The sequence below is a fragment of the Lynx rufus genome, unplaced genomic scaffold, assembly GCF_022079265.1.
Source record: "Lynx rufus isolate CCGP_SWC_20201006 ecotype Redwood Valley unplaced genomic scaffold, mLynRuf1.p SCAF_3, whole genome shotgun sequence".
NCBI classification, from domain to species: domain Eukaryota; kingdom Metazoa; phylum Chordata; class Mammalia; order Carnivora; family Felidae; genus Lynx; species Lynx rufus.
This window is the reverse complement of record NW_025814845.1, coordinates 120,354,183-120,375,553: the sequence shown is the minus strand read 5'-3', so window position 1 is coordinate 120,375,553 and position 21,371 is coordinate 120,354,183. Positions and strand designations below refer to the sequence as shown.

General features: G+C 38.1%; 1 protein-coding gene across 1 annotated transcript in view; it reads right to left on the bottom strand.

The window, feature by feature from the left end:
* Positions 1-20,817, bottom strand: part of HHIP (hedgehog interacting protein) — an 89,085-nt gene extending 68,268 nt beyond the window's left edge. Inside the window, exons 1-4 of the mRNA XM_047092160.1 lie at positions 20,539-20,817; positions 14,598-14,790; positions 8,488-8,644; positions 7,595-7,796 (exon numbers count right to left, since the gene is read on the bottom strand). Coding sequence (XP_046948116.1) covers positions 7,595-7,796; positions 8,488-8,644; positions 14,598-14,790; positions 20,539-20,817 — 831 coding nt within the window. The remainder of the gene's footprint in view (positions 1-7,594; positions 7,797-8,487; positions 8,645-14,597; positions 14,791-20,538) is intronic.
* Between the last annotated feature and the right edge of the window lie 554 nt (positions 20,818-21,371).

The following is a 21,371-nucleotide window of genomic DNA, read 5'->3' as shown; positions in this document are numbered from 1 at the left end:
GGATATTAACACATGCCTCACAGAGTTATGCCAGGATTACAGAGGTAATCTGTGTCATGGCTTAGCAAAGGAAGTGCTGGAGAAATGGCGGTTACGATTAGTAAGAATGCAGACTGCAGTATACTTGTTAACGCAGCTTGCTTGAGGACTGTAGTTTTGGGAAAGAACGCTATTGAATGTCTCTAAAAGGGAGTGCTGTGCTACTTTCTACTCTTTACAGATAGTTTGGGATGCCTGCTATTTCCTTTTCATTAGATAATGCAGCCACTAGAAAGCAATGACAGGTGGTAGCAACAATAGCTCTTCTTCCCTTTCTAGTCAGATACCGTGAGGTGGCGGCAGCCATGTTCACACAGATGCTTTCTAAGAGTGGCAGAGACCTCCTCTGGGGTCCAGATTTCTTAGTTTTTCACTTGTTTTAATGATTACCACAGACTTCTGAGATTTATAGGCTCTATTTCCTCTGCCCTTCAAGTCTTAGATAAATATAAAGACATTAATGTAAAAACTTTCCTCACCTCAGCTGTGACTTATGGGATCTAAAATGTAGGAGAAGGCAGACCTTTCTCTGTTCAACTGGAGGGACATTACATCTGCCACTTCAGTTTCTGCTTCAGTAAAAAACATGATACATGATGGGAAATAATTTATAGATTAAACTGGCTTACACTGGCATGCACCATATATACGCTCATTTATATTTATTAAAATGTTTTATCAATAACAATGCAAATGCCAAAATAAAGAAATAAGAACACCAGAAATGAAAACCAACTTAACCAAACAAAAAATTACACTGAGATTATTTCACATTACCAAGGGACTTTTTGCTTTCCGTAAAATAATTTCTCTGTGGACATTTGCAGATTTCAGATGAGATTAAACTTATAGGAAAATTAAAAACATTTTTCACAGAGTACAGGGCATTCTGATGTAAAGTGTCAGCTACACTCAATAAAAAAAAAAAGAGAGTTGGGTTTAATACCATATTGTTAATTACTTACTACCTTGATATAAAAAAAATAACTGAGGACCCAAATTTTACTTGCAATCTACATTTTGCTTACATTTTAACTTAATGGTTTGGAGCCAGAATGTTAAACGTCAAAAAAGGGAAGGCATTTTAAAGCTTTTGTTTGGAGGAGGACTATTTAGTTAACTCTCTACCCACTTTCAGAATGAAGTTACCTAATGGTTATTTCCACCACTATAGCAATTCTCTTTTAATGCAGTAATTTCATCAAACACTTTAAATATTAAATATCAAACACTTTTAAATTTTGTCATATATACAAAAACATTTTAGGATGGTGATTCTTCTATTGTAATATTTATCAAATATATCTTGCAGCTTTCTTTCAAGGGAACACATGCTTTCTTCCAACCTAAAGTATGCTTAAAAGCAGACTTCTAATGATTTTCTGAGGAAGTATGTGACACATGGTCCAATCACAGCCATATGCATACGTGTGCATGCTATGTTCCACTGCACTTTTCGGAAGTAAATTGCTTCTCACTTCTGCCCTCACTTATTTCACTCGAGCAAAAATATACTGACATTCCAGAGGCTGCATCAGGACAGCAAGTTAAAGGCAGAGAAAAACATGAAAGGTTAAGTCTCGGACAAACTTTCAAGAAGCAGGACATCAGCCCTGATGGGTTGACGAGCACTTGGATTTCATTAAACTTTCGATGCTCATAATTATGCGTGTGATTTACAAGCATGTGAAATCAGAGGCTGCCCCACTGGGGCTTGCCCCGGCACACCCTGCGTCCTCCTCCACATGCTCCTGTAGCTCCCCGGCGCCCGGGCCACTGTCTCTCAAGAGTCCCACCTCAATGGGCTCAGTCACCCGGACAATCAGCAGCTTTCAGCCTTATGTCCTCTCCTCCCCTGGTAAAAGGATTGCTTCGAAAAGCATCTTTTGAAATGAGGATCCAAGTAGATAGAGAGGGACAGGAGTCCAGTCACACTTGTTCCAGTGATAGACAAGTCTTTCGGCTTTGTCTGCTGCACTCTGCAAGCCAAAAGGGCTGCTGTGGGTGTGAGCCCCTCCGTCTTCTGGCCGCTCATGAGAACTGAGTGGCAGAGAAAGCTGTGTGTTAGTTTCCTTGAGGGGCCACCCTGTAGGTAACAGGTGCAGGCTTGTCCTTACTACACACACACACAAAGCTAAGGCTGACTTTCAGATCCTTGGTAGTCAGGAGAACTTTGGTAAAATTACACTAGAGTAGCTTTTGGTGTCATTTTTACAAGGGTTTATAGATATAAAAGCAAATTGCATATTTGAGGGACAGGAATGATAATGTTTTGCCAATTAGCTGAATAGCAGGGCCCAAAAGGAACAAAAACAGGAAAAATTTAATGGGCAAAGCAATTGTTCAAACAGAATTATTGAGATTTTAAATACTATTTTTCAAAACTTCAAGAATCTTACATGGCACGAAAATTAACTCCTCTCTTCACTCAAAGTGGACAAGTAATATGTATAGGCCAATTAAGTGATAAGAAGTATGGGGCAAATGACAACCAGTATTCAACCATTTGTTCTTAGTGGTCGTTTCAGTAATAGCACTTGGGCATAATCTGGGCAGAGAAAAATGTGTCTCATTCAACATGTAACTGACCCAGGGGTTTGGTTCAGTCTAGATCAGTGGCTCTCAAATTGGCTACACATTGAAATCACTTGGGAAAGCTTTAAAAACATACCCATGCCTCAGTCCCAATCCCAGACAGTGGGGGATTTAATTTGGGCAGCAGCAATTTTGAAAGCTCTCTCAGGCAATTATACTGTGCATCCATTCTTTTATTTTTTAATTTTTTTTTACATTTATGTATTTTTGAGAGACAGAGAGACACAGAGACAGAGTACAAGTGGGGGAGGGGCAGAGAGAGAAGGAGACACAGAATCTGAAGCAGGCTCCAGGCTCGGAGCTGTCAGCACAGAGCCCAACACGGGGCTCGAACTCACAAACCGTGACATCATGACCTGAGCTAAAGTCAGAGGCTTAACCGACTGAGCCACCCAGGCGCCCCTACTGTGCATCCATTCTTGAGAAGCACAGGTTTGTCATTTCCAAAGACTTCAGATAGATGAAGTTGGTTCTGGCACTTGCCAGATCTGATTCAGAATTAGACAGAAGCTCAATTTAAAGATTTTAAGAGAGAGAGAGAGAGAGAGAGAGACTGAGACAGAGACTGAGCATAAGCAAGGGAGGGCAGAGAGAGAGGGACACACAGAATCTGAAGCAGGCTCCAGACTCTGAGCTGTCAGCACAGAGCCCAATATGGGGCTGGAACCCACGAACCAGGTGATCATGACCTGACCCGAAGTCAGATGTTTAACCCACTGAGCCACCCAGGTGCCCCTCACACTACCAGTATCTTAAAGAAATTTTTACCTGGGGAGATAGAGAGTATAATTTTTTAAATTTTTCCCTTTGGGATAAAACAACAACAAACAATGCATGTGCACACATATATACATCCACAAATGATGATTTTAAAGACTGCTCACCAGCTGAACACTTGGGTCATTTTTCAGTGTCAGTATTAGTAGTTAGCTTCTACCGTGTACTATAATCAAAACTCGATCAAATCACTACATACTTTTAAAACATTTTTATGGGGCACCTGGGTGGCTTAGTTGGTTAAGTGTCTGTCTTCAGCTCAGGTCATGATCTTGTGGTCTGTGAGTTCAAGCTCCGGGTCGAGCTCTGTACTGACAGCTCAAAACCTGGAACCTGCTTCGGGTTCTGTGTCTCCCTCTCTCTCTGCCCCTCCCCCACTTGTGCTCTGTCTCTCTCTCTCTCTCTCAAAAATAAATAAATGTTAAAAAAAATTAAAACATTTTTCTGACTCACTCTTTATTTGGCAACGTCACAAACCCCAGTCTTCTAGGATTTGAGTTGTGAATAGAATTGTCTTTTCTCAAATAAAATGATAGTTTAAATTCATACGGCATAGAATTTATTCCATTAATCCAACTCCACAATTTATTTCCTATAGCAAAAAGAAGTCTTTAGCTTGTGTTTTGCAGTTTTGCATCTAACTTTGGTGAGACAGACAATTGTGTGTACTGAAATCTCCTGCAATATACGCAGCACAATTTGGGTTTTTAAAAATAAGACAACATATTTTTAGCTTCAGACAGGACCGTTTAGGGAAGAGTTGACTAAGTTCCCTAGATGGTTGGCTATGTGGATGGCACTTCTGTGAAGTAGTTTTAAGAATCAGAGCTGGTAAAGGTTTGAGGATATCAACCAAGTCCAACTCCTTGCCACAAAAAGGTCAGTCCATTACCAGGTGATAGAAACCCCTGTCGATTTTTACTTGACCATTAACAGAAAAGGAATTCCAGATTCCCCTCTAGCAAGCCCTAGCTTCTAGAAACTCTTATAATCAGGAATTCCTCTTTATGTTTGATTTAATATACTCAGACTGGTCATCAATTACTGTCATGGAGGGATCTTCATTGTGGTTTGTCTTGTTTTCATTTCAAACATACGAAGGTTGGGGTTAGTATACATTATTAATTTCTGTGAACGGAGTATTGCAATCAATACCTTAGTTAAAACAGCTTTATGTCCTCTCTTAGAATTTTAAAATGGAAAGAACAGAGAAGTGATATACATAATAATTTTTGAGAATTCTATTTGTGTCATCTATACAAAATGTTGACACAGAATACTGTCATGAACACACTAACTATTCATACATCAAGAAGCCTAAAGAAACTACTGTGAAATAGTTTGAAAATGTTTTTACTCCAGAAGTCTCTGAGGGGCATATCACAAAAATCAGTGGTGTGACCAATTCATGAATGTGTTGGCATCTGCCCCATCATACCAACGACAGCCTCTCCTAATACTTCTAACTCATGACTCAAGATGGAAGTTTCATGGAGCCGAAGATAAAGGACAGATATAGCATCAGCTACCTGAGGGAACAAGGCTGTGGTATCATTACTCACTACCCAGTACACACTCAAAAATCCATGTGATAGATTCCTATCTTACTGACATCACAAGTGCCAAACTTCAAGGGAATTCAAATATTGCACTTTAAAACATGTCATGTCATATATTCTACAAATGCAGAATAATGGATTTTGAAGTTTATATTTAAGCCCTAAAAGCCCTGGAACTATCGTAAGAAAGAAGACACAAGGGCTTCTGCAGAATTTCCAGAGGCCTGCAGAACATAGATAGCACAGAACCATAGCACTGTCATAACCTGGCTTATACAATTTTATTGCATGATAAAACGTCTCAAAGTCAGAGAAGATAAACTTTCATTCATTACACCAACGAATGGGCACAAACTGAAACGGAGGCATTCCGAAGGAACCCTAATTAACCACCCATTCCGAAGGAACCCTAATTAACTACCCATTCTTTAGGTAGTTAAAGTAGAAACGAGAATACCAGTTCTTTACTTCTTACAACAAAATTGAGCTCATTTCTAACACCTACATTTTACCATTCATTATCTTTTTAATACCAACATTGTTATTCAAATAATACATAAAAGCTGTATGTTATTCTTTTTTTTAAAAAAATGTTTATTTATTTTTGAGAGAGAGAGGGAAACAGAGGATCTGAAGTGGGTTCTGCACTGGCAGCTCAGAGCCAATATGGGGCTTGAGCTGAGATCGTGATCTGAGCCAAAGTTGGACGCTTAACTGACAGGTGCCCCTATATGTTATTCATTCAAATACTTGAAAACATATCCTACAGCCATTGGCAAGATGTGTAATGATCTATGTCCCCATCTCAGTAACGTTCTGTGACTGGACGTTAAGGAAGTCATTCATGAGCAGGTTAAATAATACATACAAGAATGATAAAGCACATTATTTACAATGATAAAAAGGAAACACTTCATAATTAGGAAATGGAATACCCAGAGGAGATAAAAACTAGGTTTTTGAGAAAAGTTCTCAAATTTGGTAATATACTCATGACATATTGTTATGTCAAAAAAAGAAGGTTAAAAAGGTGTATATATGGTTTGATTTCAAATTTATTTTAAAGCTGCTTAGGGAAAAAGCTGCAAGGAAACATATTTTTGTGTGTTTCCACATTTATTAATATGGACCTGTGTTACCTTTGTAGTCAGGATAAGTTCATCTAATTTTAATATAAAAGTTGGAGGTATATCAAAATGTAAGTAGTGATATTCTTTACCTGATGAGATGATAGATGATGATTTTTAAAATGCAGTCCCAATTTTTTCTTTCATAGAGAGTATAACTTTCACAGTAAGAAAAATACACTGCTAGTGAGTAATGTATTTGCTGCCGTATCTTAATTCTTTGTTCTTTTAGGTACCACTGGCAGTGAATTATCAGAACACATTCCAAAAAGTATTTATTGAAGTCTTATGTGCAAAACACAAATGCTTCATTTTAAGAGACTTTTGATGATCTGCTGTGAAGTCTAATGAAAACTTTTACTGGAAGAAAGTTGAAACTACTGAGCTAAACAGGTTTTCCATATGATCTGTGTGTTGGTGCTGAAGTACTTTTCCTTAAAGGACCAAAAGTACCATAAGGTACTTCTCGTATGCAGGATGTCTTAGTGACACTGACAACACACTCTTGAAGCGGGGTGGTGTCAATGATGTGGCAATCCCTATATTCTAATGGAATCGTTCTAATGATTTTAAATGGTAGGTAATGAATTGGTGTGAGGAATATACCTATATTTTTCCCCGACTGTTTCTTCTGGTTTTGATGTTCTTACCTTTGAATAGAGCTCAACAAAGCAAGGAGGAGTTTATTTCTCTACGAGTAGAAGAGTATAAATCCTCCTTTGATTTCTTTCCCCAGGTAAGACATGACAAAGATAACCAGTTCTTCCCAAATCATACTGTTAGTTTGTTTCAACCTAACTCAGTCATGAGCTGTTGAATGTGCCTCAGTTTTAAAATGCCACAATTTGCTTTACAGCTTATACTGCCAACATTATAGCATGTCACACTCTTGTAAAACAAACTTGACAATAATTTTATTTATATGCCGCTAGATTTAACATGAGAATTCAATCGGAGAAGTGAGAAAGAAGGCAATATGTGCATATGTAATATAAAGATGGCTAATTATAGATTAAAACATTTGACTTACCTGCAAAAACATTGTACAAGGAAGGCACAGTATAAGTAGCATTTTTTTTATGACACAGACTCACAAACAGATGCGGGAAAAGAATGGTTTGCTGTTGCCCAAATAACCAAAAGACCTCTTTGTTTCTACTAGCAAATGCTGATACACAATTCTACGCATTATGCCTGTCAAACAACATTTAAACACATACTATATAAAACCAAGACTTAGTTTAAATGTGTAAATTACATAGGGAAAGCATGTCAAGATATCAATCTCATTGCACTGCTTAATAGTCACCAAATAACATTAGACATTTAATGCCACTGTCCCAATTCAGTTGCCATAATTCTTGTTCCCTTATGTTGTCTCCTTATTTTCTCCTTAAATATTCTTTCTTTTATTACAAATACCTCCGGTGAGAATGATAACACTAAAATAAAATTAACATAGCCAGAGCAAAGATAAATAAAATTTAAAAAGCCAACCTTTATTCCACTTTGAACAAGTTTGTGAATGTCCAAATAAGGCTCCTTGAAAATTTCTCCTTCGGGGGTAAGTATCTTCACGTAACCTTCTTTTTCCAGAATGAAGAGCCGGTGCGAGCCGTCCCCGCTGTGCAGGGCACCGACAGGCTGGCGCAGCCCATTCACCACCTCCTGGATACAGAAGCAGTTGTGTTTGTGCTTCCTAAACAAGTTAAAGAAAACCAGTAAGCTTTTCTTGAGGTGAAGGAGGCAAAGGATGCACTTAACATCCTTTTCAAAAGGTACTTCCTCTAGGAATCAATGGTTTTGAGAATCAGGAGGTGCCGTTAACCCCAAAAGTCACAACAGGACTCTTTTAAATTGCTTTCAGTGGAACACATAAAACAGCCTTCTACCAGAAAGTCCAAGAGAGAGTCAACATAAAAATGCTACATCTTTTAAAATTGCAGAAGCTCATTATCTTATCTTTGAGTGACTATAATTAAAATGAGCTTTACTCACAATAATTAAGCCTTACAGAAAGGCCCTCAGAGAGAACGTTTTAAGATCTATTTATAAAACTCTGATTTGCTAATGATAATTGTGCTGAATATTTCCATAAGCTAACAATAAGCATAAAGTTCAAGTTTAAAACTGTAATCATGAAATTCACAGGAATCATAGAGAAGCCAAACTCATGATAATAAAAGATTAGTAGTCTAAGCATTAAACGCTTTTAAGGGAACATGATATTAGAGAAGCAAACTATCCAAAAGAAAGAAAAAAGCATCTGGAGGATATAGCTGCTGGAATCAAGCACAGAAACAGTTGATTCACTAATAAAACCGCAAGGTTTGTCAGTTGGTATTTTGTTTTTGTTTTTTTAAAATTAAAGAGCATTTATCTTTATGAACCTGCTGATCTCTTCCACTTTGTCATATTCTTCCATCTGGTCCAAGTAGTTAGATGCTGGTCCTCTGATTTGTTTTCTTGGAAAATCTGGAAAGCACAACCCACCATCTTTTCTTGCATAGTAAAAGCAAAACTCATCAGCAGTAGTTTGAAGGAAACCTTTAAAGAAATGCAAAAAGACTCATTAGAAATATTTAGTGTCACAGTAAAAATATCCTATATGAAAGATAAAATAGAGTAAGGGATTTTTTAGAAAGTATATGAATATTCTAGGAAAATAATAAAAAGAAGGAAAACTAATTTTTTTTTTTGCTTGGGATTTCTATTTTTTTCAAAAAAAATTTAAGAATTTCACTTAAAATGGAGTAATATTGCATTGGCTATTTTAAAAGACTCATCTGAAATACACATAATACAAATCCAGCATTAATCTTGTTATTGTTATTGACTGTTTGCAAGATTCTATGGTATGTATGTTGTACATTTATCTGATCACTATTCAGCATTTTCCCCCAGAGCAAAAATAACTTAAGAAGAACAAATTAGAATGAAAGAAGACATAGGCTATTAGGTGCTGATTTTGGTCATTTTACAAATTTTTTTTTGTACTGTCGCTCACATATGATTAAATAATAAATCTAATGAATATCACAAGGTCATTAGATGCTATAAGTGACTGGCTCACAGTAATTGTGCTAAGAACAGAGTCTCCATTTTCAAATATGTAGGTGCCTTTTTCCTACACCTCACTTTATATAAAATAATGATTATTTTGTAAAACAAAACTATACTTAATATATCCCTTCAATCTTCTCAATCAGAAAGCTGGTATATCACCCCTCACTGAAAAAAAACAAACAAACAAGGATAACAAGCCAAAACAAAAATGCAAAATAGACTTACTTAAGGAAGTCTGAAAGAAAGCTGTTTTCTCTTTTCTTACATATTAAGAATTTTTTATCAAATAAAAACAGCTATACTTGACTAAAAAAAGAAGAGGACTTGATGACAAAAAAGAATTTTGACATTACTCTCATAATTTGAGTCATCAAGTATTGGCTTTTTTTGTGGTGAATCATAAGATTCACTTCCATACCCTGATGATTTCTGCTCTCGGAATATGATATGGCTACCAGAATCGACCTCATATGATGTCCTAACTTCTTGCTTCTGGTGTCATATCTTTATGCATAATGTTTTGATTTTTTACCTAACAAATTAGATTACTGTACACCTATCAGCTTTGTGATAAAGGCACCTTGTAACTTAGCTGATATTTAGAAGTGGTTAATGGGTCCAGGTTTGCAAGGATTTCTAAAAACAAGAATTGGGGACCAATTCTTAACCAAGTGAGACTTACCAATGAAACATGAAAGACTAAAAGTTTATTTTCTATGCCCTTGACCTAGGTCCTCTCAAACCTAAAACTAATCTTATAATTCTGAGGATCTTGGTGTATGTTTTGACCTAACTTTTGAGTAAAATGTATCACCTCTAAATTTCTGAGACAGACTCTTCAAGGCCAATATCTGACTAGGCTACTAAGAAGCATCTTATCCTTGGAAACCAGGCAAGTGAGAGCAGATGTCCTTGGGAGTTATGTGTGTATATGTGTGTGTGTATGCGTGTGTGTGTGTGTATGGGGGTATGGGGGGTGAGACTGAAAGTAGGCATAGTAGCTGGGAGGGGTGCTCCACACGAGGCGCAAGGCAGCTGCAAGGAGGTTATCTTTCTTTGAAAAAATTCAGGGATTAGAAATTGGGGAGAGGAATGAAGGCTGCACAGCATTTACTCTTCTTCAGCAAGTAACTGTTTACAAAAGATAACTTTCTCCTCCATTCTTTTCTGGCTACGAATATACATGAAAACTGCCCAGTAGTGTTGAACGATCATATCTGAGGTGAAAAGAAGAGAAGGAGAATGGAGTTGTTAAATCAAACCTTTTGCAGTTTTGGGCTAGATCATTTTTTGGATACACACACACACATACCTACACACACACACACACACACACACACACACATACATACACACACACACACAGATACATACACACACACACACACACACACACACACACAAACACACACACACACACAGCTCCCATCAGGCAGCAAGATCTCCATGCCAATATTACGCACATAGGAATACTGTCATACTATGTATATACTTATAATTGAATGTGAAAATGAGAAAATTTGTTTCAACATGATGGTTGCCTGCAGGATCACCAAAAAAAAAAAAAAATTCAAAGTGTAACTGAGAAGAAATTTCAAATTTGCTTTAAAAAAAAACCCCTGTATTCCAGCATCATAGTCTGCAAACCAATACCATCTTACGGAGAAATTAACAAACAATGCTGATGGCTGATTCCATTTTACAAGGAGTTATTAGCTGGGGACAAACATGCGGAAGTGAGAAATCATTTTCAAATAGAACATCTAAAGGTTAATTAAGTACAGATTCATAAACTCTATGGCTCCAGAGGTACTATGTTCTCTTACCAAATCAAAAGGAGAACAAAAACAAAACTGGGATTAACAATGAATTATTCCTAGCTTTTTATAGAATCTCAGTATACTGAACAAGTGTGAAGGAGGGAGTCAACTCAAAAGACTTTTACATAAAGATATGGGTATTTTCTCATAATTACACACATCTAACATTTTCATTAATACTTTACAATGATCTGATTTTGTGGACAGTGATGAATAAGATATATTTTGCTGTGAAGAGCTAAAAGGGACCTGGCTTCAGGACACTGGGCTTACATTTACTGCCAGGGAAGATAGAATTTACCAAATAGTACCCTTTTATTTGGAACAATACCCTGAAGAGCATTTTACTGAAGGTGGGTGTTTAGTTCAGCCTGTATCATCACAGTATCAAGTCTACTAATGATGGAAGTACACAGATTATTCCAGCAGCTGTATTTTTTTTAAACTCCTGATAATTTATCAAATGTCCTGGAGTGGGATGAATCCAGTCCTACTATACCACAAAGCACCCCATAACATGCTCATGTAAACAAATATTCTCTGTGGAGTATTCTAAGCTCTAGCTTTTCTCTCAGAATGTATGCCAGAGAAAAGTTACTTTTCCTCCTCATATATGCTGTTCAGCAAATAAAGAAAGAAATGAAACGAAACCCATTGTTAGTAAGGCCTGCACTTGACAGCATTTTCTAATAGAGGTAGTGGATTTTGATGTATCCATCCATTCCGTCTGGCTTGCTCTCGTGGGGAAGACACATGTATAAGATATCTCCCTGGGGTCAGGAGTGGCTATGGACTAGAGAGACTCAGTGGAATCAAACCCTTGACCTTGGCCTCATTAGCAACAGGATTAAACCAATCGAACTAATTGTATACTGACATTTCACACTAAATCACCTACAGCTGAAGAGATGACAGTCTGAGAGTGATAAAAAGTGTATCATGATACTCGTGATAACAACTGTAAAGGAAGAAGCAAGGCCCATGTCTGTCCTTTTGTACACTTCCAACAGAGTGCACTATGCCATCACTGAGTGAACAGGAAAGCATCTACTCCGCTCATCACAGTGCAGCAGGAGAAAAGACGTGATGCTGAGCAAGAAGCTCCTGTGTGCGGGTTTTTTTTTTTCCAAAAGCAATTTTGTTATTTTTAGAAGTTTTAAGAATTTACTTCCCTAAGTCAACTCACAACTGGTGAATATTATGATTAATAAAACACTAGTATAACCTCACTATATTAATTTTTAACTTTTCTCGTTTTCTTGAAAATAGGCACACCATGAATGTTTCTGAATTAAAGTTTCTAAAGAGTTTCTTTCAGATGTACCTGTATTCCTAAGTGACTGGTGGTGCTTTCTGAAAGTCATGAAGGTGAAGCAAAGGGGTAGATCATTTATGTATTTATTTCTTTACGTTCTGGGCAATGGAGGGAAATGAAGACATCTCAGAAATTATTTTTCCTCTCTCTCAACCCCTTTTAGCATTTGCCTTAGGGTTGCATTTTTAAGTTTCTGATTTGCAGAAAGATGAGGCTGTTCATTAGAATAGTCAAATATATCGACTTCTTATAAGAAAGAATCACAAAGTAGCTGTTTTTTGCAACTTTGAACTCCAGAGAAAAGTTACACTATGTCATTAAATAAACTTGAGAAGGTGAAAATATTAAACATTTGCTTTGAGAGCAATTTCTGAAAGATAATTGTTCTAGAATTGTAAAGAGCCTTCTGTGTTGGGGCAAGGGCTGAGGGGAGGATTACCATCTTCTCTATCATACTTCAGAAAATGGTCAACTGTGTGCCAAGGATCAGTCTGGCTAACAAATTGATTAACATAAATTAACACAAAGAATGTGTTATTACAACTCACTTTTGCGACAAGTATTCAGGATGATTATTAGCATTTGACAGAGGCAGGAGAAGCCCCCCCGTGCTTGTTGCTACAGCCTGTAGCCTGTCCCTGGGAAGCACCCTTGCTGCTCTCTCTACCACTGGAGTAGAGCTTTCATCTGGTTATCTTTCAAGGCAGCCTGGGTGGCCACCAAAAGCACTTGACATCTTGATGCACTTCAGCAGTTTTACATATATACAAGCTTTGTAGAAAAATAAATTTGTCATTCGTCACCACATATGTTGATCTGGGGAGCGAGGTGCTTGCAGTTCTGGCTCCTGAGCTGCTTGCTACACTCTTTCTTCTGCTGGATATTGCTTTTTGTTGTTTGTTTTGGAAGCTAAAATAACTTCACATAGATGGAGACTTTCTGGGTGAGTCTTTAAATACAGCATAGTTGTATTTATCTCCAGTAGATAAAGGTAGAGGAAAATGGGAAGTGTCGGTGTTCTTTTCAACTTACATTGGTAAAGGCAAACCTTCAAGACTTGAAATTTGTAGCAAACCTTTATGGTACCTAATCTGTTATCGCTTCTCGGCAGGCCTTCTATGCAACCGTGACCTATTCTACTTTGCTTTTGGGGAACGTGATAAAGAGGAAGAAACAGCTGGTTTAGGAAAAGCCTTACAAACATGGTTGTGGTTTATAAAGACAATAATAATATTTTCACATGAATGGGTTTAGATACATGTTATGGTACACCAAAGGAAGCAAGCAATCCTAGTCAAAATGTTTTCTTAGGTTATTGCAAGAGCTCTATAAAAAAAAAATCCACACTTTTCTGGGTCAGAGAAAAATGTAAAATATGCATAGCAGTTAAAAAGTTCTCCAAGGGCATCCTACAGTTCTTAAAGCTTGTCTTTTCCTTCAATGCCATTTAGTTTTATAAACTGTTAGCTTCAGTAGATTTGTTTGTGTGTGACTTTGCTTAACTAAACAGAATCTGTGTCGTTAAATTCTTTTGTATCTCTATGTTGATTCTTCCAACTAAAGCAGTAACAACCAAAGTTTATAAACTTTTGATGGTAAAATTAATCCATGTCCAAGAATCTATATGTTTATTAGGGTCCAAAATATGGTAGTCAGCAGGTATATTCGTGACACTGTCAACCTAAGAACTTCTTAATCTATTCTATCACTTCCTCACTGCACAACTTTGGTTAAGGCATTTAACTTCTCCTCAGGCTCAGTTATCGTCATCTGTCAAATGGGGATGACTCCACTTTTCCTACCTGCAGCATTGAGTTTTTGAAGAGCAAATTAGTCATTACATGTAAAGGTGCTTTGTAAGGTGTTACTTTTCTTGGATTTCTAGTGATACTTTAATTAAGGGAATACTACCTTAAAAGTCCATGGACAATCTTCACTTGCATATCAGCTGTGTAGAAGAGGAGGCTGTCTTGATATGGATGCTAATGGATGAAGAAGACACCAACAAGAAACTTGTACTGATAATCCAATGTGTGTAGATTACCAACTGTACTGTTGATTTAACAAGAACTGTAAAACATCCCATCAAAACCAACATACTGTGTGCAGACTGAAATGATAGTAATCCTTTTAGCAGCAATGAAAGGTTACAAATTTGTAAAGGTTAATTGTGAGGCAAAAGTAGGTATTTTGGAAGGTGAAATAAATTTTACACTCTCAGAAGCAAACATTTAAGATCAGATATCTTGTGAGGATATGCTGCAGTAGTTTATTTAATTTATCAATTTTTTTTTTTTACCTGGAATATGGCCTCGGCAAGTATAAAAGAATTCTTTGCAATAGTCTTTGCAGAGCAGGGGAAGTACAAGGTCTCTTTCCAAGGCTTCTCTTTCAGGTGAGTTGAACAGGCTCTGAGAATGTGGAGAGCAAAGTGCACACTTGATTTCCTCCAGTAACTTCCCACATTCTGTGTTGTTGGTAACAGAAAATATCTGAAAGCCATAAATCAGAAACAAACTTCCTTTTATTCATGTGAAGCTAGGTCTAGTTATGTTTTTTGTAATCATATAAGTAGAATAGTATAACTTAGCCAGTGCAGTTGTCTGAAAAGAATTATCATATCAGAAACACGGGATGCTTTTAATAAGGCTAGAAGTACAGTCTCTTGGGCTGGGCTGGGGGAGCGGAGGGTAAGGATGCACAAAAGTCCTTCTTACTCTTGCAGATCAAAGCCTGTTTATCTTTTGGGTATGAAAAATTAAATGACATCTATATTGAGACCCTTTAACCCTTTACCATGTTACTCTGCATCAGAGTGCATAGCGATATTTGCATAGTGCATAGTGATATTTGACTTTAAAATTCTAAATACCTTTATCCAACTGTATGTAAAGTAGAATTTTTTAAGATATGATCATTTCTGTCTTAGGTAAAAATGTATTTCACTCTTGAAATTCGTGGATAGGATAGGATAGAATATTCTCAAAGATACTACTTTAATTACATTTTTCTAGTTTCAGTTCATTTTCAATCTACAGGTTGCATCGGGAAAGTTTCCTAAAGTGGGGGGAATATTGCCTTTTCATGTTGTAGAAAAATAATATCTGAAGCTGAAACTGGTTTCAGACCAATTTTTATTATTCATTTTATCTTAGCCAGGAAAAACTTTCTAACCAGCTCCTCAGGTATGTTATATGTGTGAATAAACACAGGAGTTTAATAAAAGTGCTTTTGTATAGGATTGAGTGAGTTTTAATAAAAAAATACTTTTATCTTTATTTATACAGTATTATGTCTTTTTTTTTCAATAAGACCAATTTGGGAGTTACTGATTCACTGAAGTTAGTAATTTGTAGATAAAATAGGTCTTGGTGTCCAGTACTAACTTTAAAAAACTGACTTCAGGAGCTCCTCTAATAAATATAGAAGACGATACCAGCACAATATTTGAGACGTAAAATGTAGTGCTGTCTAAATCATTCATTGATTTTTCATAATAAAAAACACAATAATGGGAATGAATTTTATACCTTTTCTCAGTTTATATAACTAAATTTATACTTTACTATTTAGAACTAGGAACTGAAAATAACATTTGAAACTCTAAATCATTGTTCAAAGCAAATACTTCATTCATGAGTTGAGGTTCTAATTTGAGTAAATGGCATGGCTTCTATTTTTTAGGATAAAGATATTCTAGGTGATAACAAAATTTGGACCTGAAAGAACAAAGCAGCTAAAAAAAAAAAATCACTGAATACAAGCATGCTGAAATTTTAGCATGCAGTAATTAAAAGCTCTATAGAAGTTACCATATATATATATATACGTACCTAGATATAGATATAGATATAGATACACACACACTCTGTGTTGTCACTACCTATAACATTCAGAAGAGTTATTATTAATCACAGTTATATTTACACGTTGATATTTATCAATTTATTTAAATGACAATTGCTTAAATGGTTAAATTTTCTAAAAGGAAACATATGCCAGACACTTAGAATTTGCATTCCAAGAATGTTTTAAATGTCTTTTATTGTCCATACTCTGGCAGACCTCACCAGATCTATTCAATATTAATACTGTTCAACTTTGTTCTGTTTGTTTATCGTACAGCAGTCCCCTAAGAACAAAACAACTGCAGGATGCTGAAGCCACCTTTTTTGCTGGCTGGAAAACTGGAATGTAATTACCTTTAGTTTTATGGAGAATATGCATACTTCCATTTTTTATAGCTGAAACAAACTGATCCCCATGTACTCTCCCAGCTGCTATCCAGGAAGAGCCTGATTTTAGTGCCTAAAGAATTTTGTCTTTTACAATTTTTGGAATGTGTCCTGGCCACAAGATCTCTCATCAAAAGTTTCAGAAATAGGATTCAATAAATTATCTGAAATCGAGTATAATATTATTCTTTGTAAAGTTTCACGCTGTTCCGGCCCAGCAGGATGGTAACATTTTGCTCTGTGTGAGGTCTGCAGTGTAAATACCTATTTGAAGATAGATAGAGCCATCATTCTGGCTTTGGTTTCAATGAACCAATAGTCTTACTGAAGTCAATTAAACTGACTCTGCCCAAGCTGCAACACTGTTTTAGACAGATGAGTACTGGTGTGTGTAGGGTATTTTTTTCTTCCTTTTTGCCTATGTGCTTGTGTCTATATAGGTCCTTAACTTTATGCCTGACAATGTCATCCATCTGAAGAAGAAATTTAAGCTAATTTCCTGTTTCGATTTTTAAAAGCCATATATGAAACCATCAAATTATAGTGGTTTAAACTAAATATACTTTGAAAGTCATGTAAAACTTCGAGACATTATTACAGCATGCCTAGTAATGACCGTGGCTGTTGCTGACTAATTTATAACATCTGGAAGGTCATCCTTTAATCTTTGGCCACAAGAAAGTAAAATCCACGGAAGAAAGGTAAGATGAACACCGTAGTACACAGTGAAGTGTGGCCCAGAACTATAGCTTATCAACAAATAGTAAAATGGGTGACAGAGACCTTCTGTATTTCTCTTTATTTATCAAGTAACTAAACAAAGAGGATAAAAAGGCACCCACGTGGTTTTGATGAGCAGACAACAGGAGAAATACATGACAGCATATTAAGATGTCGCCTTAAGATCAGTGGGTACACAAAAAGTTATTTCTAAAAATCATATGCCTACAAGGCTGTTCAGCTGTTGGGTGGAACACATGCGTCTCGGCACTATAGTGCTGGATTATGTCATTAAAGAGTTCAGTTTCAATTTTAGGCTAATATGTAAATAGATCATTGTACTCAGGCAGCTGTTAAAGGGACCCCAGGATGAGTTATTTGTTTAGTTGGATGTGTTCAACAATAGCCTTTGTCCCTGAAAGAGCCAGAGCAAACAAATGATTGTAAAAGGGCACACTTGAAAACAATTACTTTTCACCCATTCCTTGACAGCTTTGGCTGTGAAACCACCCAAGGTAGAGAGAGCTTCTATGCCTCTGTGGCTACAAGTTTTAGAAATGGGGGTATTTCAGTTGGCTGCGGATTCAATTTGGCTAATGGGAATGAGGTCCTTTTAGCATGTTGTATTTAGGAACTGCAAAAATATTGCCAAGACAATAGAACTTCCTAAATTTTGGCAGTATTTGTTTATAATGGCAGTTAACAATCTTGTTACAATACACAAAATTATTAAAATGTACAAAAAATTAAAACATAAAAGCATAATACCATTATGAAAAATTGAACTCAATGCCAGTTCATTACATTAAAGAATTGAACTCAATGCCAGTTCATTACAGTAAAGAAAACGTGTTAGTTTGGAGTCTGGATTTAACTGCACAGCTGAGCATGCTCAAATATTCCTACCTATTTTGCTACTGTCTATGAAGTTTCTTCCTATAGGAGAAAGATGTGCCTGTAGTTTCTTGAAAAGTTGCAGAAATCTTTCTGGAGATTTTTTTTTTCCATAAACAAAAACGGGCCCTTTCAAACAGCCATCATCTCTCCTGTACACACGTTATGAAATAAGACCCTAACATATATTATAAGCCAGGAAGGCTTAGGGGAAAACAAGGAAACACTGAAGTTTATTATAAAATAACATGTTTTAAAAACTATTAAAACTTGAGAGCTAACATAGGTCAAGAATGCACATGCATAGCTATATCACTTCTCTGTTTTGAACAATTTGAGTATTGTTGGTTTATAAAGCACTTGTAATGGAACTAGCAAAGTCTAGTGTACCGAATTTAATTCAGACACATTTTCCAAATGAGTAGGGGTTTGTTGGAGATTGGAAGCACGTAAAACGGAAAGGAATGTGGATAGCTAACGTGGCAGATTTCTTCCTAAAGAATGATTTCTTAAAAAAAAAAATTTTTTTATATAACTCCTCTTAAGGGCTATAACTCCCCTCAGTTCTGCCCCCCGCCCCTCCAACTCCCCACTCTATTCAGTTAAAGTTTTCATTCCTCATGTTCCTGGTAGAGTTCAGCATTGCAGGGGTCTGGAGATCACTGGTGTAGTCATAGTGTACATTGCACACAGGGAGACTTAATGGCAGATATTTCTAAACCTTTCTCTGAAGCTCCTGGTAAAACCCTGCAGATGATGTGAATGTAGCTTTTCTGATTTAATTCAATTACCACACAGGAGCTTAATGACATTGTTTTGAATAAAATGCTGGAATATCTGTTCCCTGAATCGCAGACTACTGCTGCATATGGTAAGAATAAAGAGAGAGTTGCAGCTGAAAACCTGCAGCAAGACGGTTCTCACTCATCTGGGAATAGAGGGAGTTGGACAAATGCTCCCTCAAAAGGCATGAACATTTGGACAGAGCTGGGGACTGAAAGAGAATGATGTTCTCTAGTTTCACCCATTAGTGAACCAACTAACAAACACAATGGTGTTGTTGTTATTCTTTTGCCATAAGCAACAGGACTCTGTGTGTGGGCAGCAGTTTAGTGGGGAGGAGGATAAGTCGACCCCTTTTTGTCCTATTGATTTTTTCCTATTTGCATGACTTGAGCAAATTAAATGATGCAATATGGCTTTTTGTTACAAAACAAAGTGAGAGATACCACCCAGACACATATGTTGATTCGTAGGAGCTGTTTACATGAGAATAGAGTGAAATCTACCGTGAACTGAGCATAAAAATTAGATTCAGCCTGGGTATTTTTTTTTTTTTTTTAATGCCTGGGCCAGCAAGACTGAAGCACAAGTTTTCCAAGAGTCTCTCAGACCTTGACAACTGCAGTGTTGTAACAGAGGAATTCTTAATTAAACCTAAAATGGGGAACGGGAGGGGGAGCGAAGACACCTGATTGTTTATTTCACGTGCAGTGATTGTTAATGACGGGATCCCCCCTTCCCTTTTGCAGTACAGTAGATAGCCCACGTTGCTGCGTCCCATGACAAGAAAGATGTTGGAAACTCAAAAAAATAAGTTTGTCTTCACACTCAATCGACACTATCTCATATTCGTTTAAACTCAAGAACACAAGGGAAGTGTAAATGCCATTAGTCCTAAAACAAGTTTCTAGAGAAGATCTTCCTGGACAACTAACTGCCATTTGAAAGCCTGAATTTACAATGTTTCAAAACATTACAAACTGGGGCGGAGAACGGTCTCGGTTTTAGGTGACAAATACGCCCCAGCAAAATCTCTGGCCAGCTTTTCGGGTTCTCAACTGGAGTACCAGGAGTTCCTTTTCGCAGCTTAACTATTGTAATGCAAGACAACCCCCTCTGACGGGGCTGGGGATCATAAACCAACCATGCTTCAACATCCTTTACGATTCAATCCTCTCCCTCACCGAGCACGTGGAGAAAACTGCACAAATCTTGTTACCCTAGAAAAATAAACCGGAAACCACAGCCACCTTAATTTACAGTTTCACCGCAGCCAATGCCCGATTCGACCCAAAACACACTGTTAATCGCGATTCTTTTAAAATATTTACCCAGCCCAGAATGCGGGTACCACAGAAGCTTCTCTTTTCTGACACAGGCAGTTGTGCACAGCATCCCGACCACGGACTCGTGGGGGCGGGAGAGCTATCTGCGCACCCCAGAAGAACGCACCACCGAATCACGCTAGCACTTCAGCCAAAGTTATCAGACAGAACTCTCCAAACAAGTTTTCTCCCTTCTCACGGCCACTAGCAGTCCTGGAGCCCCAGGGAGCCCCCACCTAGCCAGCATGTCACTCTCGCATCTGTGAGGCGGGTGCGTGCTTACCTTGTTATCCAGGCGCCCCAACCCTGGGCTGTCACTCCGCAGACAGCAGGACAGCCGAGGGTAGAAGCCACCGCACAGCATCTCTCCCCCACTCAGCAGCTCCAGCTGGGACATCATCCGCCTATCTCTCCTTTTCAGGCGCTTCGGGGGGTTCCCATTCAGGCACCTTCTCCTCCGCGCTCCGCTCCCTTCGATTCTTTCCCCAAACTTAGCATCTCCCTCAAAGAAGCCCAGAGCCACGGCCAGGAGCAGCAGCTTAAAGGAGAGCATCTTCAGCATCGTCTGCCCCGAGCGGCAGGGGCTCGGCGCGGGAGGCTGGGGGGGGAACGCCACTGCCCACCAGGGGCACTAGGGCGCAGCTCCAGGAGGAGGCTGCGGGGGACACTCGAGAGGCAGAGAGTGGTGCCGGGGGCGGAAATATGTAGAGCGATGCAACTTTGCGGAAAAATAAAAGACAAGGCGATGGGTCCAGTGCCTTAGGGGAGTCCGAGGACCGAGACAGGGTTGTGCAGATGACACCGTTTGCAGTTGTGCCAGGGTCAGTTGGGTTAGGGGCTTCCTGCTGCGGCTGGGAAGTGGGAGGAGGAGAAAGAGTTGGAAGAGGAGGAGGAAGAAGAGGAGGAGAAGACGGCCACAGAGGTTCACTTGTCCGTGTAACGGGAGTTGTTTAGGTGAGACAGTAGCAGGAACAGAAAAGGCGGCGGCGGCGGCGGCGGGGCAGACGCAGGCAGGGCCAGCGCTGGGCTCTAGATGATGCTGAGGTCTCCTCTGCCGGCGGCTGCAGCTTCTCACACAGCCTCTCATGTTTCGCTCCCTCTTTTCTTCTTCTTTTT